This window comes from Rhinatrema bivittatum, chromosome 5, assembly GCF_901001135.1.
Source record: "Rhinatrema bivittatum chromosome 5, aRhiBiv1.1, whole genome shotgun sequence".
Classification (NCBI taxonomy): Eukaryota; Metazoa; Chordata; class Amphibia; order Gymnophiona; family Rhinatrematidae; genus Rhinatrema; species Rhinatrema bivittatum.
The window spans coordinates 221,040,332-221,067,900 of record NC_042619.1 but is presented as its reverse complement, the minus strand read 5'-3'; the positions used below and the strand labels follow the sequence as shown (position 1 = coordinate 221,067,900).

Below are 27,569 nucleotides of genomic sequence, written 5' to 3'. Positions count from 1 at the left end.
CCTGTTTGTGAACTAAACCAAATGTTAATTCACAGAAACAGTGTGAAACATGACAGAATATGCAGTGGAAAAATGTTTTTTGTTTTATATTCCAGTCATGCATCACAGGAATGTAATATGGGCATGGCCTGCTTTATTTGAGATGGGATTGGGGGGAGGAGAAACATGCACCCGGTCTGGAAAGAAAATATTAAAAAAATGAAACCAGGCTATGGAAGAGGTGGTAGGGAGACTAGGAGAAGGGGTGGTGAATATAGACTTTACTATCCCAAGCTACAAGGAAGCTTCCAGTACCACACTAGTCCAGTAGTTCTAAGAAAATACAGATATGGTAGAAAAAGTAAGAAATATTTCACCACAAAATCAATAATTACCACCAACAGGGAAAAATTTACACAAATATATATATGTACTATATATATATATATCTATATATATAATTTCTCATTCAGTGCTTGCACTTCACTTTAGTGAAGAGAATCAGCAGCAGTCAGGGCAGGCTCCAGAGAGCTAGGCACCAGGATGCTGCTGTTGCTAACTGTGGTAGGTTCAGTGTCAGGCTGGATCCCTGGCTGTCTGTCTGTAGCAGAGATCCCCAGCTCTTCGGTGCTACCAAGCGAGAGCAGCACACCTGCCCCCGTCAGTGGATCCTCATCTCGTAACCACTTCTGATCTTTCAGGACCTCCACTTTTTGATTCAGCTCGTTCCTCTCAGTCTGAAGGGCCCTGCACAGTTTCTCCAGGCGCTCCAGTTTTGCCTGTAGGCCTTTGTGCTCTTTATCACGGAGAGTTTTCTATAGAAAGAGATGGGAGAAAAAAAAAAAATCAGACCAGGAAGTTTTACTTGATCTAATTATGTATCTTTGACTGAATTAACTTGCCACAGTCAGCGGCTGTATACAATGCTATCATATTCCTCCCTGGAACAGCCAGCCCCTGCATGGTTAGTGGAGAGGATTAGAAATGGAGAAATTACTTACCTGATAATTTCATTTTCCTTAGAGTAGACAGATGGACTCAGGACCAATGGGTACAGTGTGCTCCTGATAGTTTGAGACTGAGTCATATTTCAATCTGACGTCAGCCCTAGTACATATACCCCTGCAGGAAGTGCAGCTCTTCAGTATTCTCTTTGAAAAGCAATTGTGGTGTTATGTGTGACTGATTAACTTGGTTAACTTTGATTAACTTGAACTGGTTGATGTGGTTACAGCTGGAGACCGCCAGTGCACTCAACCGAGAAACACTGACCACCTGGTAGATATGGGTGTCCTAATTAGAGGGAAGCTTGGCTTACCCGTGTTTTATCTTGCTCTCGGGGATTGTCACCCTTTCCATGTTTGTCGGCAGCTGTTGGCAGGATGCTGAGTCTATGTGTCTACACTAAGGAAAACTAAATTCCCTGTATGTACCCGGATCAGTCCAGACTCCTGGGTTTTGCCCCCCCCCCCCAAGCAGATGGAGACAGAGCAGTTTTCAAAACAAACTCCGCCTATATATAGGATGGTGCCACTTACAGTCTGGCAGTATTACTCTGTCTCCAGCAGATGGTGGGGGTGCAAAACCTACAGTCTGGTTGGGTTGTTTAGTTTAAAATAATTAGAATTGTAATAATCCTAGACAGTTTTGTAAATGGAAAAGAAAAAAAAAAAAGGTGGAGGGGAAAAAAAATCTTCAAGAAGGACTAAGAGGACGATTGTCAGCCTCCCAGGGGGTCGTCAGGTCCTGAGGGGACCATCCCTCCTGGTTCCTGAGGCGGCTGGGGTTGAGAACCCTATAGCCACTGAAGAGCACTGCTGGGAGTGATACCGGAAGAGCCCTGCTCACTCATTCCAGCATGTCCAGGGGACACAGACTGCCGGGCAGGTTTGATTTAATTTTTTTTAAATCATTTTTTTGGTTTCGGTCTCTCCTTTCCCACGCGGCTGCGTTGGTTTTTCTTTTCAAGTCGCTGTTGTTTTTCACGGGGGGCTTCACCATTTATAGCTTAAGAGGGGGAGATTTTCATTTTCAGCCATTGCTTTCTAAGTGATGCCGCGGCGTGCGAGCTGCTCTTGCCAGTTGGCTTGTGCGCAGTCTGTCTCCTGGGGGGAGAGGGAGCCTCCACGGCCCTCGGGAGGGTTGTAGTTCAGGTCCGAATGGCGGCAGGAGCTTTCGGGGAGCTTCAGTCTTCTTCCCTCAGTCCGTTCCCGCTGAGTGCGGGAATGGATGCCTTTTTGTATTTTTTCCCCGTCGGCAATGAGGTCTGTGCTGGATGTGGTGGGGGAGGGGAGTCTCCCACCGCTTTTATCGCCTCAACCAACGGCCCCTGAAGGGGGCAGAGCAATAGTAAATGCCGCTAAAAATTGTAGAGGGCAAGCCTGAGGGGGGTTGCAGTTTCCTCCTCTTCATATACTTTTTTCCCCTCTATTTTGTATGGTTATTTCTTAAAGCCTCCTAAGCTAGGAAGGCAGGCACAGAGAGGTCTGCTGGGAACTTGTTATTGTCAGTACCGCTGCCCAGGCACAGAAAAAGCTCCAAGTCAGAGGACATTGCTGGGCTCTCTGAGGAAAAAAAAAAGCACCTACTGAGGTCAGTGGCGCCCTGGACAGCCACGGATACCTCTGCAGAGCTCTCAGCACAGGATGGGCGAGACCCTTCATCCCAGTCCCTGAGGGGGTTGTAAGCGATGCAGACCAGCAACAGCAGAGTGCTGGGTGGGTGGCTCATGCTGTGGATGGAGACGACCCGAAGGAGGTCTGTCTCTTATCTCTGCTAATTGGGAAAATTAGGTATTGGACCTCCCCAGGAGGAATCCCGTTTGGGGTCCACTTCTGTCTTTGCCTTTTTTCATTTTTCTGTCATGGACTTGCCTTTCCGAGAATGGGACACCCCTGATTTGGGGCTGAAGGTTGCTAAGACAATGAATAAGCTATCTCCTCTGTCGGAGGAGGCTTTGGTTCTTTTTCGAATTCCCAAGATAGATGCGAGAGTGCCAGCGGTAATTATGAAGGCCACCATTCTGGTTACTGGGTTGGTGGCTCTCTGACTGGTGGAACATAATACTGGAGCTTCAGCTCCAAACATATTGGAGGTTTCCGCACTGGGAGTCTGCGCTGCTATAGGGAGCAATTTCGCTGCGAGAGCGGGTCTTCGCTGGATTCAGCAGCTGCAGGCCAATGAGTCCCGCTCCAGGAAAGTCCTTCAGGCTGGATATCTTACAAACCTGTTTAGAACTTCGGCCAGGTCCATACTTTCAGTAGGCTCGGCAAGAAGTCTGCTGTGGTTACGGACCTGGATGGCGGATGTTTTCTTCCGAGTCTCAACTAGATACTCTTCCGTTCAAGGGCGAGTTGCTGTTTGGAAAAGAGCTGGATGACATGATTCAAGTGCTGGGAGAGCACAGTTCACAGGTTGCCGAAAGATCGTTAAAGTCTGAGGGGTTTGTTTTCCTCTAGATCCACTACCACTTTTCGGCAGGAGGCTGGCAGACAACAGCCCGCACACGGTAAGAACTTTCCACAATAATGTGCGGCTGGTCTATTCTTTGTTTTGATCATAGGCTGCAGACTGTCTCTCTATTTTATGAGGAATGGATCAAAGTGACGTCAGACCAGTGGGTCTTGCAGTGATAAGGTCTCCGGTGTTGTGTTTTCCTAGTCTACGTACGACATGAAGCGTTGAGCGGTAACAGTCATTACAACGCCTTCTAGATCTCGGCGCTATGCCGCCTGTTCCTCCGGCGGTGCAAAGGAAGGGCCGCTACTCCATTTATTTGAGGATGTCACACAATATGGGGATTTTTGGCCCATTCTTTATTTATTTATTTATTTATTTAACAGTTTTTTATACCGACCTTCATAGTAAATTACCATATCGGATCGGTTTACAGATTAACAAAAGGGGAAAACAACAAGAGTAACAAATCCACGTAAACGAAAGATAACAATAAGTAGGAATAAGTCAAAAATTACAATCAACAAGGGGAGAGAACTTGGAAGCTTGCAACAAGCTGGAAGGAAGATAGGCCGGTAAAAGAAATTTTACCATAGAAAGTACAAGTTAAAAACTTAGACGGTGTTTTAACCTTAATGACTCAGAGTCCATTCTTGTTTTAAAGCGGGTCAACAGATGTCTTCACAGTCCCTGCTTCCGCATGGAGACGTTGCGGTCTCTCATTTATTCCGTTTGAAGCGGAGAATTCCTAGCTTCGCTGGATCTACCTGAAGCGTATCTGCACTTCGGCACTTGGAATGACCAGGAGTCCAGAGGTTCCTGAGATTCACCGTTCTGGGTCACTAGTTGTGAGCACTGCCATTCAACCTGGCTCCTGCTCCGAGGACTATCTCCAAGGTAATGGTGGTAGTGGCAGCACAGCTGCGGAAGGAAGTCTTGTGGGGACATCCCTATCTCGACGACTGGTTGATTCGGGCGATATTGGAGTCACTTTACCAGTCAGCTGTCACCTGAGTGCTGCATCGGTTGCGAGGGCTCAGGTGGATTGTCCCCCTTTCCAAGAGTCATCTGGTACCATCTCATTCTTTGGAGTTTCTGGGAGCATGGTTTGGCATGCGGCAGGGCAGTGTGTTCCTTTATGGTGGATCGCATTTTCCATGTACAGGGCCAGAGTCGAGTCTTGGTGTTCAAGCATCTTCCCTGAGTTTTGGGATTATTTCAGTCCTAGGCTCAATGACACCTACACTACAGTTGGTTCAGTGTCCTTTGCTCTCATATGTCCTTTGCACTTGCGTTGCTCTATCGGTGGAATCCTGTTACCAAGAGCTGTCATTTACCCATGCCTCTTCCGAATTCGGCAACATCTAGTCTCGATTGGTGGCTACTCTCGGACACCTTGAGCCGCGGGGTCCCCTTGGTAGTACCCGAGTGCACAGTAGTTACCACGGATGCCAGTCTATCCGGTTGGTGAGCAGTCTGTCTGCGGAAGTCCGGGCAGGGCCAATGGTCCCAGGAGGTATCTCGGGTTCATCAATTGCCTAGGGACCAGAGAGGTACATCTAGCGCTGCAAGCATTTGACCCACTGATTCAGGGGAAATCGGTCATTGTAGCTGGGTTCGAACTTCCTCCGGGAGCTGGAGGCGAATGGAGTAGTTCTGGGACATCAGATTCCATTGTGACAGTAGGGAACACTGTAGGGGGGTTGCATGTGAGCTCTTGCCCATGGAACCACTTCCAGTGTGGATGTGATAAGACCGAGGACTTGGAGGTAGTCCCACACCTTGGGGCGAAGACTGCTTAACAGGTTTTGCAATTGGTTTATCAGTTTTGTTCTCCTTGTAGGAGTCAGAATGACCTTGTCTTGTCTGGTGTCTAACCAGACTCCCAGGTATTCCAGAGATTGGGAGGGCTGCAGACAGCTCTTGTTTATGTTGACCATCCACCTGAGGTTCTCCAGTAGAGTTTTGACTCTGCTGGTTGCCTGATGACTTTCCTCTGGGGATTTTGCCCTGATCAGCCAATCGTCCAGATATGGGTTAACGAGGATTCCTTCTTTCCTCAGTGTCACCACCACTGCAACCATGATTTTGGTGAACGTTCTGGGTGCTGTGGCTAGCCCAAAGGGTAGTGCCCGGAGCTGATAGTGGTGGCCCAGGATCGCGAAGCGTAAAAAACGCTGATGCTAGTGATGGACCGGAATGTGCAGGTAGACTTCTGACAGATCCAGGGATGTGAGAAATTATCCCAGCTGTATCGCCCTTATGACTAAGCATAGGGCTTCCATGCGGAAGCGAGGTACCCTCAGGTGGCAGTTGAAGGACTTGAGGTCCAGGATGGGTCTGATAAAATAGATGGAATAGTGCCCAGTATTTTGTTGATGCGTGGGCACCGGCGTTATGGCCTTTAAGTTGAGCAATTTGGTCAGTGTGGTTTCCACTGCCGTCCTCTTGGAAGGATCGTGGCAGGGAGACTTCACAAATTTGTCCAGAGGAATGTTGTGGAAGTCCAGATAATATCCCTCTCGAATGATGGTTAGGACCCACTTGTCTGAAGTTATCTCAACCCATCTTTGGTAGAATAGGGCAAGTCTGCCCCCTATGGCTTCTTCCTGTGGATGGGTCGGCTGATCTTCATTGCGGGGTTCGGCTGGGTCCTGGACCTGCGCCGGCTCCCCTTTTGCTGTGTTTGTTCCGAAAGGACTGGCCCCTGCCTGCGGGGCGAGATGCTTGATATGTACTTTTGTACGGTTTGAAGTGCTGTGATCCCCTGCCCTTAGATATTCGGGGGGAGGGCTGCTGGCTTCTCTTGTTCTTGTCCTCCGGTAGTCGCGGTACTGGGGATTTGCCCCATTTGTCGGCTAATTTCTCCAGTTCGCTTCCGAACAGGAGGGTTCCCTTAAAAGGCATTCTCGTGAGTCTCACCTTGGATGTTGCGTCGGCTGACCAGCTTCAGAGCCAGAGTTGCCTTCTGGCTGTCACAACGGATGAAACTCCTCTGGCTGCGGTGCACACCAGGTCGGAGGTCGCATCCTTGAGGAATGATAACTGCTGGTTCTAGTGCTTCGGGTGTGGTAGCATTCCTGGTTTTTGATAAGCAGGCACGTGTCACCATGGCACAGCAGGCCGTGATCTGTAGTGACATAGCTGATACGTTGAATGACTGAGGATGGATTCCAGATGTCTGTCCTGGGCATCCTTGAATGCTGCCCCTCCCTCGACTGGGATGGTAGTGTGCTTTGAGACCACGCAGCCCATGTCATCCCCTTTGGGGAATGCCAGGAGATCTTTGGCAGTGGGGTCCAGGGGTATAGGGCTGCCAGGGTCCGAGCCTCCCATTCCAGGTCAATTAGCTGTTGAATGGCTTGCAACAAAGGGAAATGGTGGGAGGCCTGATGGAGTCCCTCGAGGAGGGGGTTAGTCTTCAGTTCCCCTGTGGCACTTGTGCCTGGGAGAGCGAGCTCTTTCAAGCTGTGAGCCACGAGGTCTGATAGTTTGTCTTTGGCGAAGAACTGCCTCATGGTAAGGTTCTGTTCCTGGGGGAATTTCCCCTTCCTCCAGGGAGTCTTGATCCTCGTCTGAGGTGCCCGTGTCCCCAATGTTGGGGCTTTTGGGCAGGAGAGGCACTTCTCTGGGTTTAGAGGGTCCCGGGATGTTAGGGTCCTCTGGGCGAGGCTGTGGCATCGGAGGCACCGGTTGCATGTGGACAAAGGTATGTAGGCCTTTGAAGAATTCTACCCAGGAGAAAGATGGTGGGTCTAAATTGAGAGGCGCTGCGTCCCTGGGGAGCCCCGATTTGAATGAGGCTCCCCCGCTGGGGGTAGAGAGGTCCGGTGTACTGTCGGTGGATCCAGATCCCAGTACTGGCTGGGGAGGACCTTGACCTGGTTCACTCAGACATCCTTGCACTGTAGACACAGAGCTGTGGCCTCTTCGTGCTGCGCAGCTCTTATGTGGCATGCTGGGCAGAGGACCTGAGCCTTGAGCTTCTTGTCCGGCGGCGCCATGGCTTGTGCATGTAGAATTGCAGAAACCCCCGGTTTGTGCATTGAAGTGTACGCGGGGAGGTTTAGTTATGCGCTCCGGCCACACCGAAGTTGTGTGTGTAGGTCAGATGCGTGTCCAATAAGATGCGCACGACTAAAATGATAAAGGGAATGGAACAGCTCCCCTATGAGGAAAGACTAAAGAGGTTAGGACTTTTCAGCTTGGAGAAGAGACGGCTGAGGGGGGATATGATAGAGGTGTTTAAAATCATGAGAGGTCTAGAACGGGTAGATGTGAATCGGTTATTTACTCTTTCGGATAATAGAAAGACTAGGGGGCACTCCATGAAGTTAGCATGGGGCACATTTAAAACTAATCAGAGAAAGTTCTTTTTTACTCAACGCACAATTAAACTCTGGAATTTGTTGCCAGAAGATGTGGTTAGTGCAGTTAGTATAGCTGTGTTTAAAAAAGGATTGGATAAGTTCTTGGAGGAGAAGTCCATTACCTGCTATTAATTAAGTTGACTTAGATAATAACCACCACAATTACTAGCAACGGTAACATGGAACAGACTTAGTTTTTGGGTACTTGCCAGGTTCTTATAGCCTGGATTGACCACTGTTGGAAACAGGATGCTGGGCTTGCTGGACCCTTGGTCTGACCCAGTATGGCATGTTCTTATGTTCACTGTGCGCACAGATTTAACTTATGCGCCCGGCACCGTTGAGCGTGTGGCTGTGCGCCTGGCACCCTCGCACGCATCGTTGTGTGGACGGCACTTATGTACGCGCCAATGTGCGTACAAGTGATTTGTGCGCACGGATCAGATCAGCGGACAGGCCGGTGATCAAGGGAAAATGGCATTGGCGACCACCTCGGAGGGTCTCCATGTGGGAAGACCCTCGTATCGGACCGAGGTCTAGCCCGGACAGGGCTGATCAACCCGGTAGCACTGACGCCGGCTGGTGATATCTGTGGCTATTGAGCCTCAGATACCAGAGACTTTTAGGAAGTTTTCTACCTTACCTTGTCTCGGCGTTTCCTGGTCTCGTTCCGGGCAGTCTCTGGCTGCGGGGGAAGAGGGAAAGGTACCTTCACCGCTGCGCTCAAAGTTGCACCCGCTGCTTCTCAGCTGCACCCGCTGCTTCTCAGCTGCACCCGTTGCCGGGAGCTAAGTCCACGCCGGAAACCGGCTGCTGGACCAAGGCCTACCTCTGAGGGATCGTGGAGATCACCTCAGGAATTCTCAACTGGGGGAGGGACCCGTAGGTATCACTGCAGGAGAGCGAGGCTCGTCTGTAGCGGTAAGATTTCTTCTTTGTTTTGGATTTCTTTGGTTAGAATACTCTTAACACTGTGCAAGTGTGTATAGAGTCCAGACCTGCTATGGAGACAGAAAATACTGTAGAGCAGAGCTTCCTGCATGGGTATATGTATTAGGGCTGATGTCAGATTGAAATCTGACTCAGTCTCCAACTGCTATCAGGAGCACACTATACCCATTGGTCCTGAGTCTATCTGCTACACGCTAGGAAAGTCCTCATTCCTCTTCAGCCAGTGAGAAGAATCTAGACATGTGGGCTCATGCTCCCCTAGCAAAAAATAGACACAGAACCCTAGGTTTGCTAACATCACCCCCTGAAAGGGTTCCCTGCTGACTTCAGCCTAGCCTACCTATATTCTGGCTCCAGCAGTTGGTAGGCAGCTGAGAGCTGAAGCCTGGCTTAGGCCAGGTGAAGAGAAACTGGCTGCTCTTAAGGCCTACAGTCCTTGGGCTTATCTACTCCCAGCTGTACATTGCCTTGAACTAGGGGGGGGGGGCGCTTCCAGGGCCTTCTGGATTAGAGATGAGCTGGCTGTGGCCATTTCATCTTCCTACTCTGAAATCCAGCTTAGCCCATACCTTCCCCCCCCCCCCCCACCCACCCTTCATCTATTTGATTCCTCTTTCCCTTGGGTAGCACTGCTGCTTCTTCTCAAGGCTCTGAAAAGTTGTCACAAAAAAAAAATGACACAAAGGAGGCAGCAGAAATTTTTTTTTTTTTTTTTTGTGCAGCCCTGGCAATGGAGGAGAGATCATCAAGTACCTGTTAGACCTCACTGGAGGCTGGAGAACAGCATTTCTCAACCCAGTCCCCAGGGATCACCTGGTTATTCTGGTTTCTAGGATATCCAGAACGAATGTGCATGCACTACCTCCATTGTATGCAAATCTTGTTTCCTGCACATTCGTTCTGGATATCCTAAAAACAGCCTGGTAATGTGGTCCCTGTGGACTGAATTGAGGTACACTGTCATAGAGAACCTTGTGGTGAGTTACGCGGGGGGAGGGGAGAGCACGACACCATGATGGCCAACCGAGCACATTAAGTATGGCAGCCTGTGCAGCAGCTGTGGGTCATGCCATGCTGGATCTGGGAGAGACTTTTTATGTAAGCAAGGGCTAGAGGAGAGAGGTAAACTGCTACCCAGTGGGGTTCTCCATCAGCAGGGCTGACTGTTGTGTCCCCACTGCCATGTTGGCAGCTGTCATAAATAACAGAACAATGTTAAAATTTGTTAGTAAATACTTTTGGCAGGTGTGTTAGCCAGCAGGAGTAGCCTTATTTTTTTGGCTATTTAATGTATACCATTTTTATTGCTTTTGTGCTGTTTCTTTTTCATTAAACAATATTCTCAAATTTTATTTTTAGTTTTATAAATGCATATAAAATTTTTCATTATCAAGCTTAATTCACAAACTCTCTCAACCTTAATCCTGATTCTCTATCAATCCCAAAAAGAGCAGAATAGCAAAAATCTGTACTTAACTTAAGTTGGCGGTAAAACTGTTCTGTTTTAAATTGGTTATTCAACCATATTTAATATTCTATGCCTGGCCTTGACAGCATTTCGACAAGAACCATCTGCTTGAGGGGCTAGAGAGAGGATGTTCAATCATTGTTTGCATTTTTACAGCTGCCATCTTGTCCTCTTCTGTTATTTGTACAAGGCATATTTTCTGAGGCTTTTTGTGATTAATGTTGGCAGTTGTGACAGGAACGGCAGCCACAGTTAGAACGATGTGGCTTGGAAAACTCCAATTTGGAGCCTATTTTTTAAATTGGGGGTTCCTGAGGAGAGACTGTTTCCTGTGGGGTCTAGTTCATGATGCAGCTACCAGCGTCTCTTTCTTCTGGTCCTGCTGCAGCCCTGTCAGCTTCTGCCCTGTCCTCAGTTTCTTGTTCTATTATATTCATGCCTCTGGTTGGACATTAAGGAGAGTTCTGATGATGAACTGGATGAACAAAGAAGCAGCTCAGGGTATGGTCATGATCATGGCAGCCTAGAGCTTACATTTGGTTAAGAAACTAGATGTTAGGGTCTGTGTCCAAGACATGGCTGGCTAAGCTTCCTTGTAAGAGGAAGCCTCTTGGGGAAGATCTCAAAAAGCAGATGATGGAATTGGGAGATTCTAAGTTGCCCAGGCGTCCAAAGGATAAGCCTAAAGAGGTGGCTTTGGGGATGCCTGTTAAAAGTCATTTCTGTGATGTTAGGAATTATAAGATGAGGAAAACTTTGACCATTCCTTTAGGAGGTTTCAGTGCATGAGATCCTTAAGGAGCTGCTGCTGAGGAGATGGGACCACCCCTTCACAGTGCCTCCTGTTAATATATATATATATTTTTTTTTATGTGCTAAAGGCAGCAGTGATAGGAACTTGGGGGGTGGCGTGCCTCTGGCTTTCAAAGTTCCTATTGAAAGTGTAGGGACTTACTCCCCAGACCTGAAGATAAGCAGGTGGCACTCAGTATTTTATTGGAGATAGGTCCAGGTCACTTCAGTCCTTGAGGTGTAAGGAAAGAATACATCTTGGACTTTTCCTATCCTATTTCACATACTTTTATGGTGTTCCTTTGTTATTCCCTACAAAAAGATGAGGTCATACCTGTAACACTGAATTGGCTTTGACACAAAGGTGCAGTAGTCCAGTCCAGTGTCTCAATGGGGAGAAGAAGTCCCTTTCCTTTGTGGTTGCCAAGAAAGACGATACCTTTTGGCCCATTCTGGACTCTGACGTGTCAAGAAGGGACTGAAGGTTTCTTACTTCATAATGGTGAGAGGTCTGGCAGGGGAGTGGTAAGACAAGAAATTTTTGATTTTCTAGAGTGTAGACAGATGGACTTGAGCAGTGGGTTTATGTTCCCCTGCCAACAGATGGAGACAAAGCAAGCTGACATCATAGAATATATAACCCTGCAGTGACCCCAGCCAGCCAGTATTCTCCATGTCCAGCAGCTGGTGGATGTGCATCTGCCTACAGGGACTGCTTCGAGTCTTTTGAAAGGAGAAATTTGAAATTCTAAATTTAGGAAAAGATAGCCCCCATGCTCCTGTGTTGATAGTTAAATGTCCCTCCTGCAGTTTATTTTTTTTATTTATTATTTTTGATATACCGAGTTTCATGATAGGAATCACATCAACCCGGTTTACAATTAACAATGTTGATAATTAACAAAGTTAATTATCAACATTGTTAATTATCAATGTTGAAAATTAACAAAGTTGATAATTCTTGAGGTGATTTCTGTGGTCCCTCAGCGGTGTGCCTTGGTCCAGTTATTGGGTTTCCTGGCATGGACTTAGCTGCTAGCTCAGCTGAAAGGCAGTGGGTGCAGGAGGCCGAGCATGGTGGTGATGGCAGATGCATTCTCCCCCCCCCCCCCCCCGGAGACCGGTTCTGTACTGAGTCAGTAAGCACTGAGCTCAAGTAAGGTAAAAAAAAAAATATATATTTTTTTAAAAACCTGAATCAGAGACGGGTTTCAGGACTTCCTTGGGTCTCCTTTCTCAGTTTGCTCCAGCTCCCGTTGGTGAACTGGGCAGCCTGGTGGGTTGAGTGTCCCCCAGTGGGCTAGGCCCCACACTTAGGCTTTTTACTTGCACGCTGCGTGGGATCCTACAGTTCGTGGATGTCTAGGTGCATGAGATCCTTAAGGAGCTGCTGCTGAGACGGGACCACCCCTTCACAGTGCCTCCTGTTAATAAGAAGGTGGATTGCGGGGTTTACCTCATCCAGATGGCTGCTGGATTTGATAAGCGTCAGCTGGCCACCAGTTGGTGGTGGTTGAATCCACCCTCAAGAGGGTCAAGTGCTCTCGGACCCATTCCTCAGCAGCCTTGGGGCAGGACCATAGAGTGGTGGACTTCATAGGAGCCCTGCTAGAAATGGCTCAGGCCAAGGCCTTCCCATCTAATCAAAGGGCTGTCACTTTGATGACCATCCTGGAAGAGATTCTGCAGAGGCAGCAAGTGTCAGCCTGGCACAGGTGGAGGCTGTTGGGCCATATAGCCGCAACCGTCCATGTCACTCCCTTGGCATGTCTACACATGGGCAGAGCCCAATGGACCCTGAGGTTGCAATGGCACCAGGCCACTTAGCCTCCAGGATTGCATCTGAGTCACCCCATCTCTCCATGTCTCATTGTCCTGGTGGTGGGTATTTTCAAATCTGGAATGGGGGATCTCTTTTCAAAGTCACCCTGCTCAAATTGTCCTAACCATAGATGCATCCATCCCTAGGGTTGGGAGCTCATATAGATGGGCTCAATACTGAGGGTTTTTGGTCCACTCAGGAAGGTTCTTGTCAAATCAACTTCCAGGAGCTTTGGGGGATCAGGTATGCGCTATGGGCTTTCAGAGATCAGCTGTCCAATAACATTGTCCTGATCCAGACAACTGGGTAGCCATGTGGTATGTCAACAGAGAGGCATGGGGTCGTACCTCCTGTCAGGAAATGGTCCAGATCTGGGCATGGGCCCTGTCCCATGGGATGGTGCTTGGGGTCATGTACCTGGCTGGGACAGAGAATGTGGTAGCTGACAGGCTGCGTCAAGTCTGCAGACCCCATGAGTGGTCCCTGGACCCCAGGGGATAGTGAATCTGATATTCTGCCTTGGGGTAGTTTGGACATAAAGAGGTTTGTGTCCCTCAGCAACAGGAAGGTGCCTCTGTTCTTTTCCCTGTACAGGTCAGATGGCAAACCAGCTTTGGACACCCTTGTCAGTCATTGGGGCAAGGGTTTTCTCTATGCATATCCTCCGATTCTCTTAGTGGCAAAGACGCTTCGCGAGGACAGGGCACTATGATCCTCATTACCCTTCACTGGCTGAGGCAAGTCTGGTTTCCACTCCTGCAGAAGTGTCCAGTTGGAGAAGGATCAGAATGGGGACTTCCCTAGCTCTCATCTTGCAAGATTAAGGCAGACTGCGGCATCCCAACCTCCAGGCCCTGTCACTCACAACTTGGATGTTGAGAGAGTAAGCTTGCAGCCGCTTGATCTTTCTGAGGAAGTGTCTTGGGTCCCGGTGCTTCTAGAAAGCCTTCCACTAGAAAGTACTATGGCCTGAAGGCAGTTTTACGTGTGGTGTAAGTAGAAGGCCCTAGAGCCATTCTCCTGCCCCACACAAAGTGCTTGATTACCTTCTATACCGATTGGAAGCTGGCTTAAAGACCAGCTCTGTTAGAGTTCATCTCAGTGCAAGTGGCGCATGCCACCAAGGTGTAGACGGTATGCCCATCTCTGTATAGCCTCTTGTTTGCTTCATGTGGGGCCTGCTTCAATTGAAGCCTTCCCTAAGGGCTCCTGCTGTGTCTTGGGACCTCACCATGGTGTTAGCGCAGTTGAAAGCTTCTGTGACCTGAAGTACCTCACCTAGGTGGTCATATTTTTGATGGTGGTCATCTCAGCATGTAGGTTCAGCGAGCTCCAGGCCTTAGTGACATTTACTTTACACTAAGCTTCATCATGATAGGCAGGAACCTAGGGGGCATACACAAGATCACCCTAAGGTGGTGTCAGACTTCCATCTTTAACCAGTCAATCATCCTCCCAACATTCTTTCCCAGGCTCCATTCGCACTAAGGTGAATGAGCACTGCCCAGTTTGGACTACAAGTGAGCCTTAACCTTCTAGCTGGAGCAGACAGTCCACACAACTTTTTATTTCTTTTGAAAAGATTAGGTTGGGCCTTGCTGTTGCCAAACAGACACTCTAATTGGCTAGCAGGCTGCATCTCCTTCTGTTATGCCCAAGTGGGACTGCACTTGGGGGTCATGTCAAGTGGCTCTGACAGAGCCACTGACATGACTTGCAAACAGTTCCCATGGAGTTCTCTCCATCATTCACATCTCCTTATTGTCTGGATACGGATGGCAGATGCAACCATAGTTTCAGCCAATCTGGCTTTAGGCACCTGTTTGAGGTATAGAATCCAGCTTTCCTGCCTAGAGCCCATTGTTTAGGTTCAGGCTGTTCTCCCTCCCTCCCCGCCCCCCATTAGCAACAGCATTGTTGTGCCCATTGGCATTGGTTGGTCCCCTTTTTGTGTTAGTGCAGCCTGTAGCTTAGGATTCACCCATGGGTGAGGACTGCATCCTACTTGTCCTTGGAGAAATCAGAGTTGCTTACTTGTAACAGGTGTTCTCCAAGGACAGCAGGATGTTAGTCCTCACAAACCTGACCTCCATCCCTCTGCGTTGAGTTTCTCCTATTTTTTTTTTTATTTAATTGTAATTCTATGTTACAAGACTAGAGAGGGACCATGCATGATATAGGGCATACTAGGCTTGCTCAGTGTGCCTAGCCAAAGTTCTAGAAACTTAAGTTTTCAGCATCAGGGCTCCAGCTGATGTCACCCACATGTGAGGACTAACATCCTGCTGTCTTCAGGGAACATCTATTACAGGTAAGCATCTCTGCTTTAGGCTCCATGGGGACTGCTCTACAGGTGGTGCCACTCCATGGGGACTGCTCTACAGGTGGCTCCTTTTATTGGCAGAGATCAAAGCCAGTTTGGGCTGGTGGCTAATGGTTGAGAACCTGAATGCAAGGATAGATCTAAAAATCTCCCACCTGGCTAATGACAACAGGTTAGTTTCTTCAGTTGGGGAGCAAGCTGTTGAGGTTGCAAAACAAGAGCTTTAGCACACAGTGGAGGTTCAAATGGAAACATAGGGTGGTAATAAGATTTGTGCTTCTAAGGTTTTCCCCTATTCTATTGCAGCTGCAGTGAGTCCTTTCAGATAATGGTATGTCAGTAGTTTATGTGACAAAAAACCCCCCAAACTTTGTTTGGAAAAATGCAAACTAAACAAAAAAAAATTATGAATTAAACATTGTAGGAGAGACTAATTTATGCTGCTATAACTATCAGTCCTATTTAAAAAAAAAAAAGCCCATCCCTTTGATGTATATGAAAACTCTTAAATGGTACAACAATTCAAATTAAAAAATTCACTGCAAAACTTATCCAAAACAGCACTGATATAGACCCATTACTTATCTCATGCAAAAGCTATCCTGATATAAATTCATGTTTTGATTGCTGCTGGAATGCTCAGTCTCTGCATACCATAACTATATGCAGATATTCTTGAATGAACGGTGTGATCTTGATAGTTCCCAATTTGTCTAGATATGCAGATTTCATGAGACTACTGGACAGTGTGCACTTAGTGTTACCCCAATCGGGGCACTGTTTCAAGGTCTAGTAATTCATGACAGTTGGTCTTGGTTTTATCTTACTAACTTCACATCAACAAACACAACCCACCTAGATAACTATTTTATCACTATGGAAACAAACTGCTTTGTGTATTCAAATCATGAAATATTTAATGAGTGAGTGGTGAAAGTTTCATATGCACTATTTTCAGGTACCATCCTGGTTACCAAATAGTGTACAGATTACAATCATAAACATACCACTAGCCATCCTATAGGTTTATGTTCAGTGCCACAATTTTTTTTTTTTTTAAATATGAGAAACTATCACCACTCTCTCCTTAAATATTTTACGATTTAAATACACAAAGCAGTTTTTTCCCCACAGTGATAAAAATAGCTATCAAAGTGAGTTCTGTGTTTATTGATGTGAAGTTGGTAAGATTAACCTACTGAGTGGGAATGTTTTTGGTATCTTGGTTTAATGTTATGGCATAGTCCTTAAAACAGTGTATTTGACTAAGGGCTATATGGAAAGAGTAGCTTGTACCTTCCTGTGGTCCAAAAAGATCTCCATGGCTGTGGCATATAAGAATCTGGAAGATATTTTAGGAGTGGTGTGCAGACAAGGCACTGGTGGTATCAAAAGCTTTGGTAGTATCCATTTTGGGCACCTGTACCTCCAGGGAATTAAGGGTTAAGTCTATGATAGGGACTGGCTTATGGGTAGAGTACTGGTGCCTCACTTGGACAAATCTTATTTTCTAGTGGGCGTCAAGCCTATTCATCTACCCAGAAGGGAGGTAGTTCTTTTAATCAAGTTAAAAATCCTTAACTGGCTGTCCCTTTAAGCTAGGGGTGGGCAAACTTTTTGGGCCGGTGCCACATTCCAAGTTATTAAATGCAATGAGGGCAAGGTGGGGCGTGACAGAGCAGGTCCTCGACCCAGCAATCAAATCTCCACCACTTGCAGCAGGTATTTCAGTAGCCAGTAGGCTTAAGCACCATCATTCATGGATCCCAGGCTCTATCGAAATCAGAAAAACCTTCACCCCCAACAGGTACAAGGTGTTTGCCAGCTAGCAGACCACCTAACCTCAGTCACAGTATAAGTAGTAAGGTGCAGACAAAAAAGTAGACTGGAAACTCTAATAGCCAGACTCTGATGTAGGGCAATAAATAAAAAGCAGAAATTTCCACATTCCTCATAAAACAAAATCAAGAAATATAAATCAAATCATAACTGAGGAAATCATATTAATAAAAAGCACATTTCAAACACATAACAAATAGAACACCTAGGAACTAAGAAGGATAAAAACCATTAACATTTCCCCAAAATCCATCAAATATTTCAAAACAGCAGACATATCAAACACCCCATAATTAAAACTAATAAGGATTAAAAAAAAAACCCCCCCCCCCCCCCCCATATTCCATACTTGGAAATTTCATTTCCAGTCAGCCTGAGATTGTTTACTTGGATTTCTAGGGTGAAGAAAGGAGGGTTCACACAAACGTCCTCCTCTCTCATATACACACAAGTTCATGCACCATTTTACCCTTTCTTCTCACTCCTCTCCTACTTCCTCGTTTCCTTTTCTCTTCTCTCACCCTCTTTCCCTCAACCCCCTCATCCTCTCACTCAGTCCTCTTACTTTCCATGTCACTCAAAGAAACATAGAAATGATGGCAGAAAAGGACCAAATGGTCCATCCCGTCTACCCAGAAAGCGTCCCATGGAATCTGCTGCGCTGTGCAGTTTAGCCCAATGTATCAGTCCGTTTTGCTTGACATGCTTTGCTTATGGTCTTCGCTGTAGAAGCAATCCTGTGTGGTTTTTTGTTTTTTTTTTCCCTTAATGTCTGTGCCTCAGTACTCCAAACTATAAAAACATCATGGCTCATGGAGGTTGTCGCTGAATCAAAATTCCTCTTTTCCTCTACCCCCCACCTTCGAAGCAGACAGCAATGCTGCAGTTGCATCTAAAGCATCAAGGAATAGTAGTTAAGGGTAATAATCCATGCCTTCTGTTAAGAGTAATAACTGCTGCTCTATGCAGATTACCCCCATGCTTCTCAGTTCCCCAGACCGTAAAAGTCGGGTCCTTTGTTGGTTGCTGTCTAAATCCAATTCCCCTGCCGATGAAGAAGAGAGCAATGTTGGAGTTGCATCAAAAGTATCAAGGCTTATTGGTTAAGGGTAGTAACTGCCACACCAGCAAGTTACCCCCCTGCTTGCTTTCTTTGTTTCCTTTAGGACTTGGCCATAGAAGCAGTCCTGTGCTTTCTCCCTTAGGTCTGCATATCTGTTCCTAGACCATGGAAGTCAGGGCCCTCAGCTGTCATCTGAATATAATTTCTCTTTTCGCCCTGCTGTTTAAGTGCAGTTGCATTAAAAGCATCAAAGCATATTGATTAAGGGTAGTAACTGCTGTACCAACAAGCTACCCCCCTCACTTCATTACTCTTCCCTCTCTGTCACTACCCACACTCACTCCCTTCATTTCCCTCCCCCTCTGTCACTCATTCTTACTCCCATTCAATCCCCTTCCCTCACTTACCCTCTTGTCATTCTCCCCTTCCCACTCACTCGTCCTTCTCTACCACCCACACCCTCCCCTGACACTCACCACCTCCCTCCGTCATCCTCTCCTTCCTGTCCCATTTCACTCATTCACCATCCTCACCACTTTTCCTTCCTTCTCTCTCTGCCCTTCCCATGCCTCCCTGACTGTCTCTTCACTTGCTCCCCATTTCTCATAGCAGTGCGGAGCAAATGTAAGAGTCAGTCGCAACACTTATACAGGCGAAAGGCAGGCAGGTGAGCATCTCCAGTGGAGGAGAGAAAAGTGTATGGCCGCATGCTTACCTCCTCCCCACCCTTTGGATGATGGCAAAAGCCAGGACCCAGCCTTGTGTGATTCAACATGTCATTCAAAGAGGACTGCATGACTGTGGACGGGGACTCAAGATGGCCGCCATGTACGACTCGGAGGAAAACCTTCGGCAGCGCTTTTCCTACTTTTCTAATTTTGCTGCACTACTATGCCCCATATGAAGCGTAAGGCTAAGCTTAGAGAGGTAACGACAAGTTCACCCTCAAGCAACCATCTTCAGCCACGCATAGAGGGTTTTTTCTCCGCAGATACTAACCAGACGCCAGGAAGTGCGGTCGCGGTAGGAAGTCTCGAGGAGCGCGAGACTAACCTCTTGACCCTGGATACCACTGAGCCCCGACGCGCCGGACAGACCCATTCCCCCAGGCCCGTGCCAGAATCAGCGCTAAACCCTGCGGAAGATCAAGGGAGTTTAGAAGCGCTGCAACATCAAGACCCCTTGAGGGTGGATAAGGGACTTTGGAAGTCCTCTGACACGGGAGAAGGAAAAGATCCTGAAAACGAACAAAACCCTCGCGTGGAAATAGGGCAGGATATTCCTGGGATATCAACACAAGGTAGGGGAACGGGCGCAATTAGGAGTATGGGTGAAGAGAAACCAAAGGTTGTGGAGACTGATTTATCTAAATATATGACCTTACCCTCTACAATGGAAGGCATTTGAGGGGCTTTAAAATCAATTGAGTCCTCTCTGGCTACATTATCACAAATTACTATGGACACTAAAAATCAAGTATTGATTAATACAACATTGCTGTCTTCCTAAAATAAAAAAATAGAGGATATTGATAAAAGACTTGATGAATCTGAAAATATTACTCAGAATTTGGTAAAATCGGAAAGAGTTGTTAATAGAAGACTAGAAAGTCTTGAGAATGCTTCAAGGATTTGCAATTTAAGAATACTAAATTTTCCTCAAATAAGATTGATCTCCCCACTTGAACTCTTTAAAAGTTATATGTTAAACATATTGCACATTCCTGAATCAGCATTTCCTGTTATTACCAAGATTTATTACCTTCCACAAGTTTCAAGAGAAAATGCAAGCGTACAGGAAGAGGGGGATCAATCACTGGATGTTTCAGCCATTCTTGAATCATCTATCAAGACGGATATTGCTCAGAGAAGACCAGTATTGGTGACATTTGCAGAACGTAATAACATATTAAGAATGTTTTTCCGCAATAGGCAGTTGTTATTTTATGGCCATAAGGTCTGGATTTTTCCAGATCTAATAAGATCTACACAAATAATGCGAAAACAATTTCTTGAGTTAAGACCAGATGTTATAAAATTCGGAGCGAAGTTTAATTTACGTTATCCTTGCAAATGCACTATTATTTTTAATAATGCTAATTATGTTTTCTTTGAGATAGAACAGTTGAAAACATTTTTGGAAACTCATACCCAGATATAATATAATTGTGGTCCGCTGTAAGATAAGATGTTAGTATACATGGAGACCTGAAGTCTATAAGAATTGTTTTTCTTTAATTTCGCTCTGTTTTCTCGTCCTCTCCTCTATTTCCTTTATTTTAGTACAAAAGTAAAAGTTGTAGAGAAATATTTCTTTATATGACTATACCTTTGATTGTACTATATTACAATAACAAGATGTATGCTTGTTATATTTTGAAAATTTAAGAGGACTGCATGAGCCTTTGTTGATGAAATCAGCACTTAGCAAATGTCACAGACTACACCTAATATTAATTTTAAAATGTTTGCCAAGCTGGATAAAGGTAAATGGTAGGCCTGATTTGGCGCACGGGCTGTAGTTTGCTCATCCCTGCCTTAAGCCAATCAGGAAAACACTGGTTAAAGATTTTCCTCTTAAGGCAATATTTTTGGTCACCCTCTGTCAGTTAGGCAGATTTGAGCGTTGCAAGCTTCATTGTATAGAGACCCTTTCTTTAAGTTCTCAGAGGAGTTTGTGTCTAGTTGCACAGTTCCTTCATTGCTAAGGTGGTCACACAGTTTCATCTTCATCAAGAAGTGTTTCTTCCCTCATTCAAGAGGTAATCTTACCTAGAAGATTATGATCAGCTTCACTGTTGGGAAATACACAAAGTTCTTCAGTATTTGAAGGCGACTAATGCATTTAGGAGATTGGATCATCTCTTTGTTCTCTGCAACAGTGTGAAAAAGGGTGAAGGGGCTTCAAAGGCCTTCATAGCAAGGTGGATTAAGGAAGCGATAGGCATATATAGTCAAGGGTCTGCTGCTGCTCAAAGGTCTCAAGGCACAGGCTACCAGAGCCCAAACAGTGTGAGTGACACTCAATTTGTTGACTCCAGTGGAGATTTGTAGAGTGGCCTCCTTGCATTCCTTCCCAAAGCATTATCATCTCAATGTCCGAGCCAAGGAAGAAGCTGCTTTTGGCTTGGACACCTTGAGGGTGTGGATGGCAGTGTCCCACTCAGATGAAGGGTAGCTTGTGTACAGCCCAGGTCTCTGGACTGGTCTAGCTGATTGGATGAAGAGGAAGAAGAAATTTGGTATTACCTGCCAATTTAATTTCCTTTGCTGGACTGCCAGAGTGACTGATTCAGAGAAGATTCTTGAAATCTGTATTAACTACTATGTATTTCCACATAGCTAGCCTTTTCCACATTAGTTGCCCCTATTTGAGGAGGCTCAATTCTGTTATTTTCCCTTGGAAGTCTCCTGTTTGAGAGGGGTGTAAGAAGTGTTTGGATTTTAGCTTGTTATATTAAATACAGACAGGTTGAGGTCAGCATGGCACCCCATGAAGTGGATGATGTCTGCAACCCTGTCTCCATCTGCCAGTAGGTGAATATAAACCCATCCATTTGGAGTGGTCTGGCTGGACTCAAGGACAAGAAATTAGCAGGTAAGACTACATTTCTCCTTCTGGAGTATCTTAAAGTGGCCAAATTATTAACTGTGGAGGTGGAAATGTTGGCTATTCACCATTCTGTGCAAAGTTTTCAAATTGTTGAAACACTCTTATGCCATATGACTATCACTCCAGCATATAAACATTACAGCAGCACCCTGACACAGCAAAACTGAAAACCAGTTATGCTAAAATGGTTCTTCTAGGACAAAAAGTGCTACAATATAGCCCTACACCCCCTTACGTAAGTATGTTCTCTATGTAATATGGACCAGTTCTAGGTATCATACTCTGGAATGCTCTCTGATCCCAAAAGCAGCACTGGGCCAGAGAGGGTCCCATACGTTCTTGTTGCTATTTAACATCACATTATGGATAAAGCATTTAGGGGAAAAAGCCTGCAACTTAAAAGCCACCCCTGAAGTCAGCTAAGCTGATGTTCAACTGGAGTAGACTAGCAGTAGCAGTCCCAGAGTTACTCACTTATCCACAGACGTTCTGTTACTAGGCAGCTTCGAAGCTGCTTTGTTGCTGTCAATAACCTTGGCCTTGTCTTAAAGTTTAATACATGATGCTTAGAGATGCTACCTGATTTCAGGTTAGCAAATAGAAATGAAAATGCCAGGTTTCGGGCTGGGTGCATGGAAGATGAAAATAACATGAGGCCATGCTCAGTCCCCTTCACCATGCAAGCAAAATAGTCTGGGGGGGGGGGGGGCAAGGAACACTATCTTCCAGGCAGCTCACCCCCCCCCCCCACCCAAACTTGGTCACAGGGGAGTGAGGCAGATGTGACAGCACTGGCAACCTAGGCCCTCCCTTTCATGCAGCAGCAGCAGCGATTCCCTCTCCCTCCCACCCAGCAAACATGTTAGGGCCGGGTTTTCCTGATAAAGGTACAACAATGCGCAAACGAATTCCAAACAGAAGGTGCGGTATACGGGAGATCCAGGTTAGTGAACAACAAAGAATGGCGCGCTACTCATCCGATCCAATGTGGGGTAGTTTTCATTTACCATGTAAATATTGTTAAAAACAAGGCATGGTAAGTCCTGTGGAGACTGAAACATGTACCATTGCTTTTCTGTTATGTCACAGTTGTAAAAAGGATGGTGGGGGACCTGAGCCAATGGTAAGAGTCTCAGTGGGTTGTTAGGTATACAGAGCAATCCTGTCAACTGGTTGCTCTCTATGGGCAGGTGGAGGAAATCTCATTGGTAGAATGGGCTAATGAAGCTGAAACTGGGCCCCTTGCTTGGAAATACAGCTGGGGACCAGATGACCACCATCTTGTTTGAACAATGTGGACAGAGAGCGGAGGTTGGTCACGATGGCATAAGCAAGTGTATGGCTCCGGTACAGGGTGTAATAACATTGTTTATTTAATAAAGCTGCAGCCATGCTTTATACAAAATTGTGTCCATTTATTAGTCTTGAGTGCTGTGGTGGGGTGAGGGGTGGTATGGAGGCATTATGGCTGCTCATGTTATAGCAATAATTTAAACCCATGGCTGTTTTTATTTAAACTATGCATTTCATTCCCTAAACATGGCACCTGAAGAGGAGTTTTACAACACACTCCAACAAATCTCTACTTTAAATCAGACACAGCAAGATGTTGAGTAAATAGACAACTAGCACTAGTCTAACTGTCCTCCTAGATAAATTAGTCATCAGAAATCCAAAAGATCTGTCCTAATGGAGTGCTGGCTCTTAACATGTAGGCATGATTGAGACTTACTTCTTCAGCCATTTGCAGAAGGGCTTTGTTGTTGTTTTCCCACTTTGTACGCCAGACTATTGTCTCTTTTTCAAGTTTCTTTATTTTCTTGGTCATCTGGAAAGAATTCCAAAATGGATTAGTCCTGTGGTGACGATCAGATTTTACTGCAAGTGCAAAGGGCCAACCCTACCACTACATGTGCAGAGAGGGGAGCACTGCTTGAAAAGGTCAGGAGCTCTGGTGTAACTGGTCTGTGTTGCTATTGTCATTTCACATGGGCTTGAATAATACCAAAATGGGCAACAAAATCTCCTTGCAAAAGGTAAATTGATGTAGTGGTTCTCAAACCTGTCCTTAGCTCTTCCATCCTCCAACAGACAGTCTGATTTACAGCATATCCCTAATATACATGAGAGATTTGCATGCATCATCTCCTTTGAGTACAAACCTGTCACGTGCACACACAAACACACAGAGCACATGGTGGTGTCTACAGCACCAGAATGAGTGAAGTGAATACAGAGCTCTAAGGACAGGTTTGCAAATCATGCTGTAGATATGCTGTATAGTTTTAGGAGCTGTATGGATCCTGATGTAAGCTGGACTGTTTGGGGGTTGTGGGTTATTTTTTTTTTTAGTGGATCAGCATAAGCATTATTCAAACGATGATATCCAGCATTTGAGACTACACAGACCTATTTTTCACATGGGTCACCTCTGTCCTTTGAGGAAGTTGCTCAAAAGCATTTATCTAATAAGGTATCCAAACCTAGAAATAACCCACTCTGAAGAATTAACACTTTTTTCTCTGTATAGAACAGCAGATCACTGTTTTGCTTATTTCCAAAACCTGTATGAAACATATTTTGAAAGGACAAGGTAATACCTTTTCCATTTCTTGTCTGAAAGTTGTAAAAAGTTCATTGCTCTTTGCCATAGTGGTCTGGAATTCTTCAAACTTATCCATGTAGAGAGAGAGCTAAAAGGAAAAATTATAGGTGTGTAAAGTTACTGCAGTCCACATTTTCATAAATTGGTGTCATGCCTTTCATACATGGGACATACACTTGCATTCTGAAGCACAGATACTGCATGTATCATAATTGATACATCAACACAAAAAAAAATCTAGCTTCAGTTCAACGGTTTCTTTGGGAGGAGATGCAAAATTGCAGGCACCACAGCCTGATTCTGATGATGATCAGCAAGGCAGCACCTGTTTACTTTGATCCATAACAGTAGATATGACAAAGCAGGAGAAACCTTCAAAGTCCCCTCAAGCCAGGTGAAAACATTAAAAAAAAAAAAAAAGCAATCAATTTTATTTGTTTATGCAATTGAAGGAATCCTAATGAAAATATTTCTAGCAATCCTTCTTTAAAGACAGATGGACGAGGAACCACTTGTTCTGAGTCCATCTGCTACACGCTAGGAAAATATGTATTTCACATAAGATATAAACTGTAACCTCCCTTCCCTAGCATCTACCCCTGGGGAAGTGGGAGATAGATTGGTGGTGATGTATGTGGGTAGGATTCACTTTTCCACTCATACCACCTCCAATATGTTGGTTTCATGGCTTGCAGGGCCCAACCACAAACTGCATCTGTAATCCTAATGGCCAGTGGGATGCTGCTAAAAAAAAAAAAAAAAAACACAAGACATGATGTGGCAGGACACTGCCATGACTGCTGCTTCTGCATCTCCCTCTAGGTGCGCACCACCCTCTGATGACTTCACCACTCTTCACCCTATAAAAGGGCTTCCCCGACATACTGTCTCTGCCTCAGCAATGGGTGGACTACCTTCTGGGTATTGTGAGCTGCTGCGTTCTTCATCTCTTCAGCCTTCCCCAGCCTTGCCTTAGTCTCTCCAGTCTCATCCTCATCGCCCAGCCTTCCACTTTCTCCCTCTGACAGACCCCTGGTATTTGACCTTAGCCTGAATTCTTGATATCCTTGCCTGCCACTGACATTAGCCTGGACTCTCAGTATCTTTGCCTGCTGCCCACCTCCAACCTCAGTCTGACCCCGGATCTACTCTTCTGCTTATGTCCCAGAGACTGCCACCTAAGACCTGCCTGCCTCCAGAACCCAAAGTCTCAACCTGAGGGGAAAGGGGGCTGGGTATAGGCGAAGCTCCAGTTCAGTCTTTGCACCTATCTGCTCCCCCCTGTTGGCAGTGAGGACTTACAGGGCCTCCTCTGTAGGTTGCGTCAACCTCACCCCAATATAAGGGTCCACAATCCTAACACAATCTTTCTCACTGTCTACTTCCTTCCCCCTTTCCTTTCCTCTCGTTCCCCCCCCTTCCCCTCTAACTCACACTTCCCAATCCCACTGGCAAGATACTTCACTACCACACAAATCTTCTTCCTGGGTGGGGGGAGAGGGGAAGGAACCCTGCCAGCCTATCACTGTGCAGGTCAGTTTTCTGCCAGCAAGAGTTGGGAACTTGCTTCTGCTTGAGGAGACTGCCTTACCTGCCTAATGATAGAAGTTGGAGGCGGTTCTATTCTCACTCTTACATTCCTTTGATCTAAACATCAGTAAGAAATTGACTGATTAAGGTGAAAGCCTAAGACCACCTTAGGTGAGGAGGAGGGTATAGAGCAGAGAACTACATTTTCCTCTGAAATTAAATACCCATCCCTGCAAAAAAGGGCCTATAACTTTGAGATACATCTCAATGAACAGATTGCCATAGAAATATAGTTTTTAAGGACAAATTCTTGAAAGTTGACTGTCCAAAGCGTTTGGAAAGAAGGGAGTAACTATGTATCCGGCCGGGTTGGTAATAATGTTTGAAAGCACTTTGTGGTAAATCCAGGCGGCGAGCTTATGACCTCGAGATTGAAAGTTTATGGAGGCTTAATTCTGGATTTCAAAGACAAACTTGGCGATAGAAATGTGGAGATGGAGTTTAAGCCAGTTGAAGCCAGCCGGCATTATTCTCTGGGTTTGTAAATAATACAACAGTTTCGCCCGGAAGAGGCAAGGAGGGCAACGGTGTTCGGTGGTTTAATAATGATGAGTTTGTGAATTTAATAGTTGTGTGAGGACTGCATTTGGAGTGGGGAGAGATACAAAATTTCGTCATGAGAAGATTATTATATGGAGTGGAGATCTGAAAATATACTACACATGTTTAACTGAAGGATTTGCTGTAAATTCAATACATATTATACATGTTTAACTGAAGAATTTGCTGTAAATTTATTTTTGTGAATGATACTTGACCCGTATCTATAAAATCTAGAGGTTCCCTGAAGAAGCCTGGTTATGCAGGCGAAACGAGAAATCTCGTAGGAACATTTGAACAGTTGTTAATGGGTCTCAGCACAGTTATATACATGTTACATAGGTTTGTTTAGATGTGTAATGTATTATTGATGATATATATGCATTGTGGTTTTTATGGATGAATGGTATGGATGGAGTATGATTGTGGATCAATAAATTGTATTGATCATATTTTAGAATTTATTCCAAATGTATAGACGCCTCACACACGATTGTATTGTATAAATTTAAATGTTTTTGTATACACAATAAATTAAGTAATTGGTGGGCTTGAGATTCAGCCTATTGTCCTCTGGCATATTTACATTATCCCTTTTCCCCAGGGCACTCCCCGATCAGCTGTAGCAGCCACCAAAATCTAAACTGATCCCAGTCTGTGTAGTCGATATTTTTGTCCTTTTTTTGGGTAATAACTTGATTGGCTATCCTGCTCAAAGCAAAGACCTTTAAACAGGGAGGGAATGGGACCCACAATAAAGCATGTCAAGGCAGTTTTGAATGTGGGAATGGCGGGGGGGGGGGGGGGGTTTAGAGAGAGAGAGAGGGAAGAGAAAGCAGAGTTGCTTACCTGTAACAGGTGTTCTCAGAGGACAGCAGGATGTTAGTCCTCACACATGGGTGACATCATTAGATGGAGCCCCGACACAGAAAACTTATGTCAAAGTTTCTAGAACTTTGACTTTGCACACTAAGCATGCCCAGCATGCCCTATACCACAAGGGGTCCCTTTCCAGTCTTATATCATAGAATTAGAGAAAAAACAAAAAACAGGAGAAACCCAACTCTACAGAGTGGTGGGGCGGGTTTCGTGAGGACTAACATTCTGCTGACTTCGGAGAAAAGAAAATTATTCCTTACCTGCTAATTTTCGTTCCTGT

General features: G+C 45.7%; 1 protein-coding gene across 3 annotated transcripts in view; it reads right to left on the bottom strand.

Annotated features, from left to right (window-relative positions):
* Nucleotides 1-390: 390 nt before the first annotated feature.
* TXLNG (taxilin gamma) overlaps nucleotides 391-27,569 on the bottom strand; it is a 137,159-nt gene continuing 109,980 nt past the window's right edge. For all 3 annotated transcript variants that reach the window (XM_029603290.1, XM_029603291.1, XM_029603292.1), the window contains exons 8-10: nucleotides 24,276-24,368; nucleotides 23,408-23,503; nucleotides 391-794 (exon numbers count right to left, since the gene is read on the bottom strand). In XM_029603290.1, the coding sequence (XP_029459150.1) occupies nucleotides 468-794; nucleotides 23,408-23,503; nucleotides 24,276-24,368 (516 nt within the window). In that variant the 3' untranslated portion in view covers nucleotides 391-467. The remainder of the gene's footprint in view (nucleotides 795-23,407; nucleotides 23,504-24,275; nucleotides 24,369-27,569) is intronic.